Genomic DNA, 20,823 nt, shown 5'->3' on the forward strand with positions numbered 1-20,823 from the left:
CAATTATTAAATACATTTTACTTCTCTTACCTTTCCTTTTGTGTTGTAAGAGTCATATTAATGTGTTCTGTGTAAACCTGCAGCTGCGGAGACATGAACAGGTACAAGAGAAGGCGTACCGTCAATAAACATTTGAATACGATTAACTGATGTCAATCATGGTGATAAAAAAATGAAGTGTTTCAAAAAGCTGTGATATCCATGCCCCTGCTCACTGTTTGATTATTTCTATATTGATAACTACACATCATCGTCAACAATAACTACAGAGAAAGCACTGCTAGCCTAGACAGAAATAGACAACCCCCGGTGTTATTGGTACGGTTACCGAAGTACATGTACATAGCGTCTTAGGATTAGGTTTAGAGTTAGGGTTAGGTTATAACAACCCAATATCGCAACAATTTTTAGGATTAGGGTTAGGATTTAGGGTAAGGTTTAGTCTTAGTCACGTGACCTAAACTGGCCAAAAAAGGGGCGCTGCGTACGGATAGAATGTCAATATTGATATGGCAACCGTACGGAAAGCTACTGCCTTTCTGAATCCAGGTCCATTTTGTCTGACTACAAACAACTACAGATCATAATGATGGAATTAATGAGTGATTGCACACATTTTAAATTATTTATTTATTATTTATTAGTAAGTGGTAAGAAACAGTATGTAGTGCAGTGGTTCCCAACCTTTTTTGGATTGTGACCCCATTTTGATAATTTTGGTGACTTCAAAGACATTATTTGTTTTTGATCATGTTTGAGCTCAGATATATTTATATTTCAAAGTGAAAGTATAGTACAGTTATTTCATATTGTGTATTATTTTCATTTATATATATATATATATATATATATATATATATATATATCTGTGGTTCTTATCATTTCCAGTCATCTCACATCTGCTTTTGTCTAACCCGCTGAGTCTTGATCTTCTTCAGAGTTGTTGTCAATGCTCTCTGAGGCAGCATTCTGTATAACATCCACGCGAACATGAAAAATGTAAGGAAATCAGGTGAGCAAAAAAGGTTGATATCAAAAGATATCAATATATTTCTTTACTGCATTTTAGTTGAACAAGATTTGTTTGACAATGTGAAAGTATAGTACAGTTATTTAATACTGTGTATTGTTTTTTTTTTTTCTTTTTAAATATTTATTTCTGTGATTTTTATTATTTTTGGTCATCTCACACCTGGGGTGGGACCAAGACTCTCTCTCTCTCTCTCTCTCTCTCTAGTACCCCCATTCTAGAAATAGAGCTTTAAAGGAAATAAGGGCAGGATTTGTGAAAAAATAAACATTCATTTTAAATCTTTCAATGCTAATCGGTGATGAAGCGTTCAAAATCAAAAAGATTGAGCCCACACATACTGTATCTCCCCATTGCCTTGAACACACAGTGTGATACATTATCTACTGCAATTCGTGTTCAGAATTTCCAGCAAAGTCCTGCAGACGTGACTTGAAATGACGCTGAATGTGTCATTTGACATCATGCTTTGACGCTCCTGCGCTGACTTGGCTGATGGCTTGAGGCTGTTGTGTCACTATTTAGTCTTATTTCTTAATATTGCCCTAAGTTACTTTAACATGTGTAGCAGTTAACTTTGTAAATCGTTTTATGGACATGTTCAATGTAATAGCTTCAATCAAATGTGACATTTCCAGGAATGTGTAGGTAGAGATAGAAAATCAGATTTCTACAATTTTGTTACTAATATTTACGTAATCAAGTTTGAATAAGACATCTTTTCAAAAAGGAGTACAGACGGTTACATAAATGAAGCCTTCTGCTCTACTCTATTACCATCTTGTTTGTATTTGTGTGCATATCTATGAATCTTATTGATTTGAACCAACAAAGCAGCAACACCAGTAACCCTGGAGCTACTGTAAGTACTACTGAACTATCTGATTCATTGTTCAACATAAATAAAAAGAAGAAGAAGCAATCTGAAGCAAAGCCTTACCTGTGCAAACAGATGAACATTGATTCATTCTTTTTTTGTGGTTTGATACATTTTTGTCTAACTCACTGAGTCTTGATCTTCTTCAGAGTTGTTGTCAAAAACCACAGAATGCTCTCTGAGGCAGCATTCTGTATAGCATTCACGTAAACATGAAATAGGTGGGCAAAGAAGGTTCAAAATTTATATAAATATAATTTGTCATTTGCATACATTAGCCCTCACTACCCTGTACCATTTGCATTGAATGTTACTTTGTTGTTGTTGAGGCTTCTCTTATATCTTTAATCCAGATGTAATCTAGCACATTTAGAAGTATTTGGGTAAATGACAGATTCACCAAAAGGTAGCTATTTCAAATCCCTGTACTTCAATATTGAAGTTGGTCCCCCTTTTGCAGCTAACAGCTTTCGTTCTTTCTGGAAAGCTTTCTATCAGATGTTGGAGACTGTTTCTATGGGACTTTGTGCCAATTCATATCATAGAGCATTAATTATGTTGGCTGAGAAATCCTGGCTAAAAAAATATTCTTAAAAGTCATGCCAAAGATGCTCCGTGGGGTTAAGGTCAAAGCTCTGTGCGGGATGGTTAGGTTTTCCACCCCAAACTCATTAAAACATGTGCCGCTCAGAGTCCTGGTGGTTCAAAATGTGTTGGTATGCTGAAGAATTAAGAATGATCTTTACTGTAGATAAGGGGCCCAGCACAAGCTCTGAAAAACAAATGTGGCTAAACGCTTTTGTCCATGTAGTGTATTTATTGATAATTCTTATACTTTCTGATTTTGCGCAGTGGTGTACAGTTTTATGATTTGCCCATTTTGTCAGTCTTGCAAACAAAATAAATCAGAGCACTCTAGTTAATTCTTTAAACTATTGCCAGAGGATAATTCCCAGGATTACTCCACCCATCACCAGGTGTTGTTTAAAGCCAATGAAAGGGCCTTTATGACTCACCAAGTAATAGACAACATTTTGTGTGTTATACATCACTTGTCATGGAGAGTTGCAGAACAGGCATTTATGAATGCGTGTGCCATGAATCAAGTCTTTGACAAAGAACGATACAAAGTGGTTTGTGCTTTTTCAAATGTAATTTCCTGCCGGCCGAATCTGTCAACTCACTCATCTCGAATGGAATCTTTTGAAGTATGAATTCACGTCTCTTGTTTGGAAGGAATTTGCCTGTGGTATCTATTGACAAGGTTGTCATCTATTCTTTTAATTACCAATACCTCAGACAAAGCCTGAGGAAATCAGAAGTCAAATAAAAATAGGAGTTGTTTGGAATCATTGAGGAACCCCACCTTCAGGATAGACGTACTTCTGTTGTGATACTCACTCCAGATGCTCACAACAGTTTAAAGGTCCAGTATTATGCTATTTTTCACCCATCTCCATTTGTTCTAAGAACCCCAACAACAAAGTATTTGAGGTTTATTTTCCCAAACTCACTTGTTTTCTGGAGTTTTAGCCCTCGGAGAAGTCAGTTTAATGACGCTTCTAAAAACGGGCTGTTTTGGGGCATTCATGCATATGCATGTATGGGCGTGTCCGAAGACGCTGACTTTTGCTATCCACACACTCTTGTTATTGTTTTCAGCCAAAAAACAGGACATTACAGTAAAACACATGGTTATTTAAGCAGCTATTGTGATCAGGGGCGGATCTAAAAAAAAAATCAATGGGGTGGCAAGACGGGGGCAGGAATTTTTTAGAGGTGGCAACATATAGCATACGTACATAAAGCAAACTGAATTATACGGCTGGGTATCGCCAGGTACCTCGCAATGCGATATATTGCAATGTTTTTGCCCACAATAACGATCTTATCGCAAAAATCAATATATTGCGGGAAAATTAATCCACGATATATCACAATAACTGTCTCTGAAGAAATTCAGAATTTATCTACTGCACCGAATCCATTTCAAAGGAATTACAAAACATTGTCAATCAATTTCACATGAATGACAGCCAAATGTATACAGCACAGTGGCTCTTCTTAACACACACTGACCACAACTAGTCACACGTCCTTTTGTTATGTTTAAGTATTTAAGGAAAGTCTGATACAAATTATGTCTTCACCAAAATATTGTTAATGTTTGTGCAATTTATCTTTAAATCATTAAAAACAAAATGAATGCAGAAAATAGTCATTTCAGTGCTAGTATTATCAACTTCTCTGTAAACATGGACACACATCAGTGCTGCTTAACAAGCACAATGATTATATCCTCTTCATTTCTGTGAGATTCACAAAGTATCTTCACCATGTTTTCTTTGACAGACATTGATTTATAGACAGATTATAGAATTATAGAATAATGTCTCCCTCAGGAAATGTTGATATTTTAAAAGCTATTTGGTCCATTCTAGAACTGTGTAGGCATACCTGTACCCCTAGGGATACTTAAACACCTTGCAAGAGGACCTTGAAAATATTTATGAATCCCAGACAGTGCTCAGCCAATATGTAAGCTAATAAATTCACTAATTTACATTATTGCACACTTTAAATTAGTTATATTATTTCCTTACTTTTACTAGTAAATATTAGTTATGAGCCTAAATATGATTAATATTTTGCCATAAAAAGGCTAGAAGGCTGCTTAACTATGGGACTAATAGGAAATCTTAATCTGTACTAATGTTTATTATTTTTAGAAAATTTCAGGAGCACTTAATTTAATTATGTTTCAGAATTTTAGTAAATTGAACAAATGTCTGAAAGAGAACATATGAAGCTCTCCTCAGCCTCCCCAAACACAGTACACGTTGCCTCACACACACTCAAACCTACACAATCCTGAACTCAACTAACTCACAAAGAAGTCCCACAAGTGAACACACAAGCTTCAGTGCACAAAACACACTCAAACGAGCAAAACCTGAGCACAAACACTCATCAATGTCTGACGGCAGTGGACAGTCAGTCACGGAGGGAGGGGAGCGAGAGTCCGGGGTTGTTACTCAATTTTGGAACGACTTTTTTTCTTTTTGGAGTGATACAAGTGTGTGCTTACGGCAAATGCGTAAGTGTTGGCAGCTATGTTTTTACCTCTTTCCTCTCGTGCGCCAATGTAAACAACGCACTTCCGTTCCGCGTCTTCTTCGTTGGTGTTTTAGAACTTTGGCTCCGCAGTCAGGAAGCGGCAGCGGGGCATTATCGGTCAGCGTACCACGGCCACATAGTTCCGTGCTCGCGTGTACAAATTAGGGTGGCAACAGGGGTTGCAAGGCTTTATTGTTGGGTGGCATTTGCCACCCTATGCCACCCTGTTAGATCCGCCCCTGATTGTGATTGTGAGTCAGATAAACGCTGCTCCAAGGTGTGTGTTTATCACGTCAGCGGCGGAGTCAATCAGCTGTTTTAAACACTCACCAGAGCTGCTACGTCGCTTTCTTGTCATCACAAGAATAGTCCATTCAATTGTTTTGTCCAACCGCTGCGTTGCATTGGGTCACAAACACGTTGGATCGTGTCAAAGAAGATACGAGGCGGTATAATGGCTACTAAAAGTGGAACTGATTGTAACTGCTCCCTGGGTGCTACACCGTGGCTGCCCACTGCTCCTCAGGGAGGGGTTTAATGCAGATAACACATTTTGTGTATGTAGCTTTACATCAATGACAATATTGTATATTCTATATTAAACCACAGTGTTTGTTTCCCCTGTAAGGTAGTTTGAGGTCATATTCTTATGTAGGTAGGAGGAGCCAGGAATTTCCGCGATGTGATGTCACAACGTGAGAAAAATCTAACTCGCCCATTTGGAGCTGACTTTTTACAAAATGTGGAATAAGAAGGGAGGGAGGAAACAGAACTTTTTCACCTTCGGCCCTCTGAATGAGGCTAAAAGTGTATGTATATCACTATACATATACTGCCCCTTTAAGACGATGGTTCTTAACCTGGGTTTGATCCAACCCCTACGTTCGTTGAGCCAGTCTAGCCTAGCAAATGAAAAACTAAAGGAACACTTCTAAAAGCTAAATGGAGAAGGGAAAAACAAAATAAAAGCACTTGCTGAATTCAAGGCGAAGAAATCCTATTTTTCTTTTCCAATTATGAATGGTTCGGTGAAAGCACTGATGAAGCTTGCAGGGCTCAATACCTCCAATAAGGTTAAGAACCACTGGTTAAAAAGATCTTTGAAGCCAAAAATAAGGTAAATGATTTATTTTATTTATTTATCTTTTTTGTACATGTTGTTGCACAGACTAAGTGAAAGACTGAATGGAAAGGATTGCATAGCAGGAGGACTAGTAGACATGTAGATGTTCCCCAAGGGTCACTGGGCCTGGATTAGTTTGTCTGCAAAGAAACACCTGTCCATCTTTGATAGATTCCCTCCAACCCATCAGACCCACATATATCTTGGGCAGTGTTGGGTCAATTATAATTGTAATTGTAATGTAAAAAATCGGTTGCGTCATAATCGTAAATGAATTGAGTTTAGATCATTTACTTTGTAATTGTAATTGCCATGAAAATTCTATAAAAATTGTCAATTATAATTTTACGCAAAACTGGGGAACCATGTTACAGTTTTATGTACAGTTCTACACATATGTAGTTAACAATTATTAAAATATGGTTCATATCAAGCTTTCCTAAATTTTACCATTATTATTATTATTATTATTATTATTATTATTATTATTATTATTATTATTATTATTTTTTTTTTTTTTTTTTTTAATCTAGGTGTATATTGACATAATAAAGGCTCAGAGGCCCAAATCAAAAATAATAAAGCCTATATTTTAATTAACCAATAGATAAGAAAGAAATTGGATGATAGATATTTGTTTTTAGTGTATTTTACAACTGATTTTTTTTTTTCTTTTTTTGAAATTTTTGAATGCTTTATTAATCTCGGAGGGGGAATTCGGGTTTTTACGCTCTGTTATTTTTTTAGGAACATGCTTCTCACACACACAGGCCCAAATCTCACACATGCACAAACAGGACCTGCAGACATGCATTAATAGAGAAATGTCAGAGTAGGGCTGCTTTTACTATGAAGGGAGCGCACCAGAGCAGTGTTGGGGTTCGGAGCATTGCTCAACGGCACCTTGGCAGGGCCCTGTTACCTCTTCAGCTAGCACCGAGACTTGAACCGACAACCCTCCGCTTAGCCAAGTCCTTTTGTACCTTTGCATGTATAGCATTGTGTATAGCAGAGCTCGGTATAGCTACAGGAAAGAGGAGAAGGGTTCAGAAGAGCAGGAAAAAGAGGACTTGGACAGTTTGACTTGATGGCCAGCTGTGTGCCAGCTGTATGCCAGAGAAACACTGAGCAGTGTGGAGAAAGACCTATTATCTCCCACACACACAAGTGCTCTCTCTCTCCTTTCACACCTCGAACCCTCGCCCTGCAAAATCAAGCAGACAGATTCTGCTAAAACCATCACTTATAATTAAATATGGACTCCCAAATACACCCACTCACACCATACATACACACATACACACCAACCAAATATTTGGAAACTTTACCAACCATGTCTATGCATCCAGATCTACACAAAGAGCCCAGCAGCCCCCATGCCATGTGTCACCACATTTGACACTGTGGACTAAACAAATCATTAACGCCTGGGTTGAAGCATCTATGCACATTGTCTTACACGTCAGTGGTAAATCAGGCACTTGTATTGCATAGTGATTGGACACCTGTCCTGGTAGGATATGACCAATTAGCAAGAAAGACCTTTAAGCGCTGAAAGCTGATTTATGGCCATCATTATCAGCTTTATATGACATTTTATCTTCTTCCTTGCCCTCATCTTTATTGCGTATTAACACGATATACACAATATTGATGAAGGAAGGATACATTCGGAAGGCTTTGCAATTACTTTGCTTTCAAAGCACTGGTGTCCACTGGTTGATGTGGTGGGAGACAGCTGATAAGCCAACAAGTGTATGTCTCAGGAGAAGAAGTGGAGGCAGCTGGGGGTGGGTCCTCCTAAGTCAGCCCAGGGGATGTGGATGACAGTTACACTACCCTCCGGCCAATTAACTGTCATTCTATCTGTTGGTTTAACTCGCTGACCTTACCTCTTCTCTGCTGTTTGTCTTATCATTTCCGGAAAAGAGGGCCTCATCTGTGTATGTAAAGTGGACTTGTGACCTTCAGGAAGAGCGAACAAAGGTCATGGTTTATCCACTGTATATTTCTTTTGTGTGACAGCAAATATGCTGAGAAGTCCATTGGGAATATGCAGCAAATAGTGGAGAAAAGAAGTCCTGTGGGAATGAAAAAGCGCTATCTGTTATTACTTCCAATTACTTCTCAATCTCTCGCTCTATCTACCTGTAAAATGACATTAGATATGCCTCCTCTCATGGTCTTTTACAGATGAAGGCTGAGCTTCCCTGTGATGAGACCCATGGGAACTCGAGGTTCATCTTCCTCACCCTTAAAGTCATCAGCTAACTGAACAAATTCGCACATCTAATGGAAGCAAAGTTATTTTTCTACAGAGAGGTTTTGGTTTTGGTCTTTGAATGGATGTGTTGACATTAGTGGGAGGGAAGTGAATGCATCTCACCAGGCATGTGTGGGTTTGAGAGTGATGTGTTGAATGGGAGTACATTTCCAGTTAGCAACGCTTTCTTAGCATGACAACAGGAGAGGGCGGATTTAACTGGCCCCTTCAAGAAAGTGTAGACAGTGACGCAGTGCCCACCCCTTTCTAATTGTGAGGGCACCACTTTATTGTGCCCAGTAGCCGTTAAGGGAAATAAAAACCTTGAGAGGCCACACAGCTGGAGGTGGAAGGGGGCTCACACACTCAATGCTTGACTTGTTTCACTTTCCTGCCCTGTGTCTTACAAGCATTCACTTCCTAGTTCTCATCCTATGTCTGACAAGACGATGGACAACTTTTCTCATCTGATAGTCTTTTTAAGGTCACCCATTGCATATGTGTGATTAAATCTCTTATTGAAGAAAACAGGATCAAAATCTCATAATGAAATAACTAATCACTTCTAATTTCAGATCGAAACTAAACAAGTTTGACTTCCTTTCTTTATTGTCATGTAATAAACAAATTTGCTTTAGTAAGGTGATGTGTTGCCCAAGATTTAACAATTGTTTCTGTCAGGTTAATTCCTGTCAGGTAGGTTTGTAAATGACAGATTACGACCTAGGTTTACGTTTATTTCCAACCAATCAATCCACGAAACTAAAAAAAGCAAGTATAAGGTTAAGGTAAAGTAAAATCACCCTTTCATTGTGTATAAAACAAAAGTGCTCCTTGTGATGACACCAAACATGCACATACACACAGAGAATTGTGTGAGGGCATAGTCTTGCCCATCTCTCATTTCCATGGAAATAACATCATCAATATATCTCAAAAAACTTTATCAGACCGCAAAGTCAATCAAGTACTTTCCTTGATCTTCTTCTTGCCGCTACTTTACCACATTTACTTTTGCATAAAATAAAGTCTCACCCTGACTCATTCCACATGATAGACTTCTATTATTCAAACCTTTTCTGTTATAAACACATTGTGTGCACATATATTGACTGTTTTTAGTGCTGATAGTGTCTGTCCTCTCTTTTTACCCAGATATGAACCTGTTTGTTTATTCTGAATTTGATGCAAATTACTGTAACTGAATGCATTGCAGCTGTCTAGGCCAGAACCATTCATGGGAGGAAAATATGTGCCCCATTGGGTTTGACTTGCTTAAATCAAAATATAAGTTAGTCCACTTTAAAATGAGCAGATATGAGACTCTAAGCAGACACATAACTGCAGACTTTCAGGCATGGTGAATAGTATTGGCTGAGCTGAAAAGAATCAATACCAGGGCTTACAACCTAGACACTAGTAGGCATCATCATTACACAGCAAAGCCCTCTCACCTGCTGTTATCGACTTTGTGCTCAGGTTTACATGGCTGGTCCGGTGATGTCATACATGGCTGTGGATGTGTGTGTCTGGTTTGGAGCAACAATTCAAATAGAACTTGTCTGGGTCACACAGTAATGTGCCGGGATGTGAATGGGCATATCAGTGGTGGTGTATTGCAAAACACAGCATGGAGATAAGTTATTGGGTGGCCGTGTCCACTCCTGGTAAAGTCTCTGTTGTTCTTGTGTAGTACTGATAAGCACGCTTAGGGCTGAGACATTCTTGTACACACTTTAGTCCTCAGACAACACATTCTCACTCCCAACTCCTCACATATTGGGGGTCGGCCCGTGGAAACAATTGTTTTTAGCACATTTTTAGTCAGAAATGTACCCAAAATATATGGTTAGGGTTAGGTTAGATTAGGTTAGGTTAGGGTTAGGTTTAGAATTCTTATTTTGAAAAGTTGCAGTGAAAAAAAGCTTACGGACCCTCAGAAGGGGTACCCTTGGCGTCACCACAGAATGTCGATATGTGACGAGTTGGGATTGAGAATGTGTTGACATGGGATCTCCAGAACAATGTGTAACCAGCTAGCAGTTACGCTACTCATGTTTACTGAAGGAGATTTTAACAAATACATCAAAACTCTCAATAATTACACCTGAGTGGGTTTTATTATACATAACACAAAGCATTTAAATGTGTGTATTATTAATATTATTAACTTCTGTCAAGGAGGTAATATTTACACCAGCGTTTTTTTTTATGTTTTGTTTGTCTGTGAGCACAAGAACTTGTTATTATTATTATTGTGTGCGTGTGTGCTGGGAGTGTGCATTGCCATTAATCTGATGATAAGATTCACGATTTGGGTGTCACAATACGATATATCCCGATACCAAACAATACGATATACGTCGCGATATATCGCAACATCAATGATTACAAATTTCCCCTTTGTATGAAATTCAATTTTGTTTCATTTTTTGTTCCATTACTTATTCCATTACTCCATTACTAAATAGTAACTAAATGTAATTCAAGTACCAATATCAAAAACAAGTGGTATGTTTATCAAACTGTCAAATTCAATTTTTCAAAGAAAGTTAAACTTTTGTTTTGACAACAGATTCAGTTTCAGTTGAGTTTTTAAATTCTTGAAGTAAAAAAAAAAAAAAAAAGTAGCCACATACATCTATAAAAGTGCCCAGTATGTTTTAGAAAAATAAAGTGCAATCAACTTCCAACTTAAATACATTGAGGAGTGAGGTAGTTTAACAAGGTCTGATGTGGTTCACTGACACATAGTGATCGGACATTCACGTGCTATGCATATGTTAGCGCAATTACATGGTTTTTTCGTTAAAAAACATTATTAAAAAAATCGATCGTTTGGTGAAATATTACTTTATATTACCATATTTTGTCTTACACCCTTTGTGTGTGTGTGTGTGTGTGTGTGTGTGTGTGTGTGTGTGTGTGTGTGTGTGTGTGTGAGTTTTTCAATTTCAGAACTTTTAGTAGTTGAACTTCAGGCAATATCATTATCCATATCCTGATAAGAAGGTGATGGATAAGGCACGTCGTATAGGTTGTGAAAGTGAACTTAAACTGAAGAGGATGTGGATCAAAGAAAGGGACAGCACCAGTGATCCTCGTTAGACTTCCGATTCCCATCGCCCACCCCCACCTTCCCTTTCTTTGCATTACCATTATTAAAAAGGAAAGGGACTTTCTTAATAAAGTCTATTAATCACACTGGAGGAGTCAGTTCATCGGTTCACCCTCTCACGAGGGTCTCTAATCAATCACGCAGACTGGTAATGTATTCATGGGAGATGTAAGAAAGGACTTGTTTGACAGTGTTCCAAGGAGGAAGAATTTATTAAGTTCCCTTGAGCAGTCGGCCAATCCTGAGGAGTCATGAATACACCCCTTCAGCACCACCGCCGCCCCCTCGCTCCAACCTTTTCTTTTCAAGCCATGGTACTCTGAATAAAAGAGCCTTCATAATGTATCAAGTCTGTACAAATATTGGAAACGTCTAAAATATGCCCTCTCATTAACAGTGATGAGTGAAAGCTGGAGTATCGGCATTTGTCAGATACACTCAGAGTGTAAAGGCACTGTTGTACAAGGCCTCTGCAGCGTCGGGTGATGTTCAGACATCACTCTCCTGCGATCCTCTCAAAGGCTGGAAAAAATGTGTCTTATTAGTTCACGCGAGGTGGCGAAATTCTGTGCTACACCGCTGACTAATGTACAAAGTTGAGAAAGCACAGGGCTGATGGCTTGCTGGGCCTCTTTTTGTGTTGTGTGAGGAAAGCAGAAGAGGAGTCTGCCTAGTGAAATAGTGCTGCAACTCAAAGTAGAAGGAATCATTTAGAAATGAAACCTTACGGCTCAGAGCTGTAAAAAAAAAAAAATATAGGAAAATGTTGTTGATTTTTAAAAAGTGAATTGAAACATTATTAATATATCAATTTTTTAAAAATGATGTAATGTTATACATGCACAGGATTTGTGATTAAAGGAACCAGAGGTGGTGCAATGATCTACTGGTGCTCCTCGTTTCTTGATCAACTTCTGTGTTGATGGCTGCTGTTAGAGGCTATATTTTATATATAATATAATATTTTTACTGCCCTTAAAAAAGTGTACTGTAACTGTAATTGTTTTTGCAAAAGTGTCAAATGGTAGAAGTTCTAACATCTATTGTTCCTCACAGTCGATAGTCAGTCACCTGTTTATCTGGATACTATTTGGACTGTAACACTGTTTGGTAAAGTTGGCATGATATTCACAGATTCAGACTTCCAGCATCAAAAAGACACACAAATTACACCTCTTCAAGATCATTTTTATCAAACGCAGCAGAGTAAAAGTCCACTCCCGTCTGTGGGTCCACTCTGTGTGGTGAGCTTAAAACATGAAGCTCTCATCCATAGTTTTTCTGTAAATATCCAAATATCACACAAGAAACGAGGAGAACCAGTAGATTCATTACACCACTTCTGGTTTATTTAATCACTTATCATGTGCATCTTTTACATAACATCCATGTTTTAGTTTCAATTTATTTATGTATTAATCACGTTTCAATTCACCAGTTCATCAGTAATGTGACTTATGCGTTGCAACATTTTTGTCCGAGAGTGTGTCTGTGGGTCCCCTCTGTGTGGTGAGATTAAAACATGACCCTCTCATCCATAATTTCTTTGTGAATATCCAAATATCACATAGACAGAAGATTTAGTTTTAAAACAGAAAAATTCTGCTTGTCTGGTTTTGGATTTTTCTGTATTTCTGTTTTGGTTTTAAGTCAGTAAAACAAAAACACCACACTGTTTATTTGTTATTTTGATTTGGTTTGAAAATGGATTAACCAAAGAACGAAGGGTGCATGGATTAAAAGCAAACACATAATTTTGAATTTTATTTAAGATGTCAATTAAAAAAAAGTAAGGAACGTGTCACTTTGGAGTTAAAAAAAAGCCTCTTTTGGATTTTGGTTTGCCCGGAGTAGGAACCCAAAACGCAGCTCTGCTAGTCTTCAAAGCTGCATTTCCATAATTGCCCTGTAACTCCTGTGAGGAATCTGAAGGGGGCTGAGAAAAGCACAATCTTTCAGCTGGGTGAACGGCAAAAAGCCCTAACACCTCTCCCTCTCTCTCTCTCTCTCTCTCTCTGGCCTGTCGCCCTGTCACCCCTTCCCTACTTGTTGCCTTTCGGATCCAGTAAAAGAATTCCTCTTTCTAACCTTCGTCAACAAAAGGCATGAAATCACTGCCCTCCCTCTCTCCCACTTCGGCCCCAGAGAATGTCACTCCTTTTTGGGCCTTTTGTCCTTTGCTCAATCCTGGGGCTACACAACAGCCCCATTCCCGCTCTGCTCCCCGGCTAGTTTTTACCATGTGCTGGTGCACTTTCACTTACATCCTCAATAATGAATGTACCATAAAACATGCAGGAGACACGGAAGTCGCATATCACTGAAAAGAAAGAGGGTAAATTCAAGCTGTCCAGCCTCACCTGTTTCTGTTCTTAAGTGCACTAGCAGTAACAAGGAGCAGTGCAGTGCTCTGAAGTAGAAGGCCAGTGTGTGAAGCTATATATGTGGTGTGCAGGACATATGTTTCACAGAGCAGATCTTGATCCCGGAGCAAACGTGATGCTTTACAAAAACAGAGAAAGAAGAATGCCGACCCTGCACTCTTCTCTTGGCTTCTGCATGTGCAGCGTGAGGAGGGGGTGCGTTTGACAGCGGCTCATAAAAGGATTAGTATGAGCCGCACAAAGAAAGTGGACCACTTCTAAACCTGACTATGTCCACAAAAGAGGTGACATTTGTCCGTCTCTGTGGTAGGGGGTGGTGCATGTGTCCAGGCTGGGTGCACTGGTGGAGCCACACAGGGCAGGATGGGGTGAAATCACAAGGGTGACCCTCTTTATTTGCAACGGCCTCTCCTTTCACATGGCACCTATGTATACCCCCCCCCCCATGGTGTTTATTTACTCCACAGCTTCTGCCCATCCACCCACTGCTCCTGTGATGGCTCCATTGACCTGGCCCTTTCAGCCACCCAGTGCTAACGTCCACCCTCCTCAGATCAATGAACACTTCACAAGACAGATTAGATTTCCTTATAATGATTCCATCTTCCTTACATTTTCCCCTGTCTAAATGGGTGTTTAACAGTGCATTACAGTTTTTACTTTACTTGTACACTCTTCTCTGAGGATGTTGTACTAAAAAAGAAAAAGAAAAATGGGAACAGCAGTCAACAGTACTCAGGGTTATTTGTACTTTTGTTTATAAAAACATAGTTTATGCCTTCAGCATTTTATACATTGCATCAATACCATTTTATTGGAATATAAATGAATGTTTTATTGAGCAAAAAATGTAGCGGTAAGTCAATCCCCTAATAGAGCAAACACATCCTCAGTTTGTCCTGTATTTAGTTTGTTATATGTTTAATATATTTGGTTTTCTTGAAGTGGATCAACCTGTGATTCTTTTTTACATTTTACTCAGTGAGGGCCTGAGCATTTTAAGACAAGGAGCTAGAGTTGATTATTCTGATACAATGTATCCTGTTATTAAACAATATGATATACATTGCCATATCAATAATTACAAATGTCACCTTTACAAGTAAAAAATGGGATGAAATAGGCCTGTAATTTATTTCTTTAATAAGTAAACAGTAACTTACTGTCATTCAAATACAAATATCAAAAACAAGTGGAATTATTATCAAACTGTAAAACTTAACATTTAGCACAAACAATCCTCAGTTTGTCCTGTTTTTAGTTAATTTTGTGTTATTTGATTTTCTTGCAGTGGATCACCCTGTACAGCATAATGTGTGATTATACTCAGCGAGGGCCTGAGCAGTATAAGACAAGGAGCTAGAGTTGATTATTGCTCATTAGCTAAAAGAACATCTACTTAACACACAAGGAAACCAGTGACACATCATCATGCCCCACTGGAAACTGTCCCTGTATAGCTCCGTATATGAAATGTTAGCTAATGCTTTCCATTTGCTCGGTGTAACCAGGAGCAGGTCGGACACGTATGGCCACACATAAGCAGACATGATTACTTTGTTTCTGCTGAGGCATTTCAATCCCTAATTTCATGCAGTGATCAGAGGCCCTGAGCTATAGAGACATGGTCCCGGTTCTTCACTGTAACATTTCAGATGAGAAATAGAAAGGCTTGTCCCAGGGCCCCTGAGGAGCAAACATCCTGTGAACTATGAGGAGACACACGTCCTTATTTATGATAAGGTTCAGAGTGAGCTGCCCTTACAGCCCCTCATATCATTATGGTTATTGTGTTTCCTTCCAGATTCAAATAATTTCTATTATAAATGTACATTTATTTATGTATTTATTGAATGTTCATTACTTTTTAAAGTTTTTTTTTTTTTTTTTTTTTTTTTTTTTTTTTTTTTTTTTTGCATCTAGCATATTTTACTGTGAAATGTCGAATTTGTTTTTAATTAATTCGCTTTGTTATTTGTTGGTATCATCATCATATATTTCCTTGTTTTTTTTTTTTTAATGTTGAATCATCTGTAAGAATCAGGGGGAAAAATACAAAATGTTAACACAAAGAAGTGGACAAGCATGTAATAATAGGAGAGGCGATGGAACTATGACATCAATCAGCTGGCTGACTTATGAATATGCATCATTGGCTTGGATGGAGCTCTAAAGGCTAATAATTGATTAGACAGGATGGGAGAATGGCTCCGGCTCAGTCCGAGCCGCGTTTCTTTTAAAGCACATCTAATAACACCCAGCGCTTTTCTCCTGCTTTTACAGACACGGTGCCTGATGTGGCAGAAATTATTTTATATGCGCTAAGTTATTTTAGAATAAAATTATTATTATTATTATTATTATTATTATTATTATTATTATTATTATTATTATTATTATTATTGTTTATTTATCTGCCTTTTTCCAATACAGTTGATCAGCTTTCTCAATTAATAACACAGGGCGCAGTCATTTTTCAAAGTCACAACTGGCAAATTATATCTAAATATTTAATTAAACAGGTTTAAAATGAAAATATAACATTTGTATATATTTAATTCTATTAGTTTTTCTCCTTTATTACTTATTTACATATGTATTTTTACAAAACGCAACAAAAGAAACCTAACGACGACCAAATTCGAAAACACTGTTAAGGCATTGATTGTTGTTGTTGTTGTTTTGTTTTTTTATTTACTCCAAAATAATAACCTTATAATACATTTTTCCCCCCATGTATGTTAATTTAGAAGCAAACACGACACTTTCTAAAATATGCTCCATTTAGATCCTCAAAACCACACAACGCTTTTTTTTCCTTTTTTTTTAACGGACTAAACGTGTTTTATTTTGTGTCAAATCTTAGACCAAAAATGTTTCTAACGAATTTTACCTTACAAACAATAATACACCTGTATTTAAAAAGAGAAATCCACGGAGTGTGTGCGTGTGTGTGTCGGTGTGTGTGTTTCTAAGCCTGGTCAAAGCGCATGTGTCTGTAGAGGGAGCTCCAACACCAAGATTACATGAAGTTCCTTTGATAAACGCTCACGCACGCATGCAAATGATCACATCACGGGAAAACAAAATAAATGATGTTATTATTAGTTCTACAGCCACGATATATTACAATTACACCATAGAGGGGGCATTAGTAGAGGAGAATGTATGATGTATAGTGGAGAGCAGAAGCATTACAAATTGAGCATGATGAGATGTGGGAGTTGCACTGCAAAGCCAAAATCCATCTTCAAACCGCACAATGCTCCTCACCTAATTTATTAAGCAAACTCTTTTCACGGGCCGTCATTTTATAGGAATATTAATGGCAAATGTATTTCTTCTAATACATCCGCTGCTACACCTATATAAGGGATAATCCCACAGCATTAATATCCAAATGTATTCTGCAATACCGGCTAATTAGCCTTAAGTCCCAACACTCTAAAAGTGTGATAAATCCCACTCAAATATTTACTTAGATCACCACCACGGAGGATAAAGCCTGTGCCCCAGGCACACATGCAAAATTCAGCATCAAAACATTTAAAGCAGCTGTCAAAAAAAAAAAAAAAAAAAAAATGTCTAAAGTTTACCCATCAAAAACAAACCTACAAATAGAGAAAAATGTAAAGTTGCAGCAATTCATTTATTAGCCAAAATATAAACTTTCTGGTACAATTTGGTTCACAAGTATGTACATATTCTTAACTTTATATACAAAAAAGAAGAAGAAAAAAAAAAAACAAACAAAAAAATCCATTTGAACATCAAATCCTCACAGAACTTACAAAAAAAAAAAAGAAAAAAAAACTCACAGACTAGAGGTTCAAACATTATTACATTAGCAGTTTTACACAGGACATGCTTACAATGTAAGTATACAGAGTTGTAGTATTCTTATTTTACATTCCATAATTAAACTAAATGAAAACACAAAGAGGATGTGAGAAAGAGGGGAACCGTCGCTGCTTCTATTTGGTTTTTTGTGGCCTGAAATACACATGGAGGGATGGGTTTTTTATTTTATTTTTCACAAACAAATAAAGTGGATGAGGAGCTAAAACACAAAGATATATAAAAGTGACAATTGCCTTTCAAAGACGAGCCTGAAGTGAATTTGCATTGAGCTCATTTGCATGACCAAACGAGTAAGTGTAACACAGGCCTCGATGAAAACACACACACACACACACACACACACACACACACACACACACACACACACACACACACACACACACACACACACACACACACACATTCAGTGATAAAATAAATCCTGGAATCAGAGCCTATTTTTGGGGGTAAATATGGCATAAGAATGAAAATTCCCAGATGTCATTTCACTGACAGCCTCTCTGTGTTTGAACTGTTTATTAACTTTTTTTTTTTCTCTCTGCATCCAAGGCACTAGATCTCTGAAACTGTGATAGACGAAAATTAAAACACTTTAATTAAAACAGACTTTAGTATAAAACAATAAATACATGCAAATGGACCTTGATATCAGAGGGAACAGCATAAAAAGTCAACTTTTTAAACTAACATACAGCAGCTTTTACCCAATTTTACGTGTGAATTTAGTATTTATTTATTTTTAATTCGTCTTTCATAATATGATGAAGCACACGCTGCACACTTCAGCTCTAACAGGCCATGTGGAGCACTGAAACCCACAAACAGGCAAAATAATGTATAGAATAAAATAAAATAAAATAAACACAGAGGAGGAAAAGGGAAGTATTTGAGTCTCTGCTTTGAGGGGGTTGTATAGTAACATGCGGGGCTCAGTGCCGGGGACATGTACCTGTACCTGTACCTGTACCTGTGACTGTGACTGTAGGCTCTGAACTATGACTCTTGTCCTCCGCGTGCCTGCTACTACTGCTGCTGCTGCTGCTGCTGCTGCTGCTGTACAGGGCCAGACCAGTGGCCGTGGCCTGGTTCGCCAGTAGATAATGGTTTGAGTTCAGTAACGCCAGCTGATGCGCAGAAAAGGCTCGGTTTGTCCAGTTCTGGATTTTCCCCACAGGACAGGAGGAGATGAGTCTGTGCGGGGTGAGCAGAGTCTGAGGTGCGGGCCCCGCGGAGTGGCCCCCGTTCATCTGCGGGGACCTGCGTGGATTGTCCGGGGCCGCGGCCGTTTCTGCCAGGGACCAGATCTTAGGCTTCTGGGCCGGGGCAGGGTTGTTCTCTGAGGGCGGGGAGCCCACGGAGCCCGGGTTCAGTTTGAGCGGCTCCCCGTTGGACTGGGGGCTTTTGGTGTCCGAGGGAGAGTGGCTGCTGTGGTGGTGATGAAGATGGTGATGGTGGTGGTGATGATGGCCGTGGAAGTGCTCCCCTCTCTGCGCGTCTTTGCCCTCCTTGCCCTGCACAGCCTTTAGAAACCTCTGCTCGGGTCCTTGTAAATCCTCAAAGCCGTCAGAAATCTCCGAGTCACTTCTGTCCAGTTTCAGGTCTGAATGCAGATCGTCCTGATCGTCCAAATCGTCCTTGTTCTCAATATTCTCCGTGTCGATGTTCTCCAGGTCGATCTCCTCCTCGTCCTCCCTCTTGTCCCCCTCCTCTCCCTCATGGTCGCTGGAGTAAACATTCCCCTCTTCGTCGGTGCGGTTCCGAGGGGTCCAGGTCATCTTGTTCTCCTTCTTTAACCTCCTCCGGGCGTTGGCGAACCATGTGGACACCTGGGTGAGGGTCATCTTGGTGATGATGGCCAGCATGATCTTCTCTCCTTTAGTTGGGTACGGGTTTTTACGGTGCTCGCTCAGCCAGGCCTTCAGGGTGCTGGTGCTCTCTCTGGTGGCGTTTTTGGGTCTGGATGGGTCCCCGAACTGATACTGGCCATACGGGTAAAAAGCAGGGTGGTGGTGTGCGAACCCCGGGTGTTGGACCCCAGGACCGTCTTTGAGTTCATATTGTGCGTTCTGGAAACACAAACCAGCATTTATCAACACACAATAATTATAATTAAAAAACACAGCTTAAAGTTAATATCAAAGTTAAAAAAAAAAAAAAAAAGAATAAGCAAATATTCATAAATTAAACACGAGGTAAAACTTTCTCATTTCTTCATTAGCATTTATTTATATTTTTAAATGTCTTTATGAGTTAGAGAAACCTTTAGTTTTGATTAATCCTAAAGTTTGATGAGTAACATTTTTAACAACATCTCACACATCCTTCACTATATAAAGTTGACCAAAGCGCTCCCAAAGTTTAGTTTGTGCTCCAAAAAACATTCCACCTCCACAGACTTGTTCAGTGAAAGTTATTTGTTCCTCAGAGAGACTTACCAGCTGATTGAAAATAGATATATCGTTGGAGTAAGGCAGAAACGCTCCATAGCCCTGCGCTGCTGCGGCAAAGGGAGATCCATACATAGTGGAGAGGACGTTGGAGAGCGCGCCGGACGGGCTGAGCTCTGTCCCGGATCGGGCATTGCCGGCGATCCCCTGGCGCTCCGGTGGGTATATCGGCCGGATGTACTGATATCCCAGTTGAGGGAAAGACATAGTGGCAGAAAACTAGGAAGGGGAAAAAGTCTGCTGCGATCTCACAAAGCAAAGGGAATTGCCTCGATATCCACTTTTTACAGTGAGAGCATGTGAGCAAAGAAAAGATGCGACGCAAGGAAAGTCTATATTTCCAGTGTAAACGATCCCCGGTTGCGCCCCCGGTTTCTTCTTCCTCTCGTTTTCCCTCTCCTTTTTCTCTCCTTTTCCTTCCACCCTCACTTCCCTATTGATCTGGATGGACTAAGGTCAGGTCCTTACAGATTGCTTTAGATTATTGGGACTCCCTGGCTCAGATTGACATTTCTAGTCGTTTAGAAGAAGCCCCTCCCATTTTCTCAAATCTCACTCCTCTCATCCACACACACACACACACACACACACACACACACACAC

The 20,823-nt window shown here is 39.0% G+C and overlaps 1 protein-coding gene across 1 annotated transcript; it reads right to left on the reverse strand.

Moving 5' to 3' along the window:
- Positions 1 to 18,231: 18,231 nt before the first annotated feature.
- On the reverse strand, positions 18,232 to 20,722 carry irx3a (iroquois homeobox 3a). The gene is made up of 2 exons (XM_028443280.1): positions 20,209 to 20,722; positions 18,232 to 19,839 (listed from the first exon to the last, which is right to left on the reverse strand). Exons 1-2 carry the CDS (start codon positions 20,425 to 20,427, stop codon positions 18,703 to 18,705), a joined length of 1,356 nt encoding a protein of 451 aa, XP_028299081.1. The 5' UTR covers positions 20,428 to 20,722; the 3' UTR covers positions 18,232 to 18,702.
- Between the last annotated feature and the right edge of the window lie 101 nt (positions 20,723 to 20,823).

The sequence above is a fragment of the Gouania willdenowi genome, chromosome 3 (genome assembly GCF_900634775.1).
Source record: "Gouania willdenowi chromosome 3, fGouWil2.1, whole genome shotgun sequence".
In the NCBI taxonomy this organism is placed as follows: domain Eukaryota; kingdom Metazoa; phylum Chordata; class Actinopteri; order Blenniiformes; family Gobiesocidae; genus Gouania; species Gouania willdenowi.

Excerpts from the sequence above, each read along its gene's own strand:
- irx3a (XM_028443280.1), bottom strand. The coding sequence starts at position 20,427 with ATGTCTTTCCCTCAACTGGGATATCAGTACATCCGGCCGATATACCCA. Across the intron at positions 19,840-20,208 it reads TATCTATTTTCAATCAGCTG|AACGCACAATATGAACTCAA; the intron begins GTAAGTCTCTCT and ends TTGTGTTTCCAG.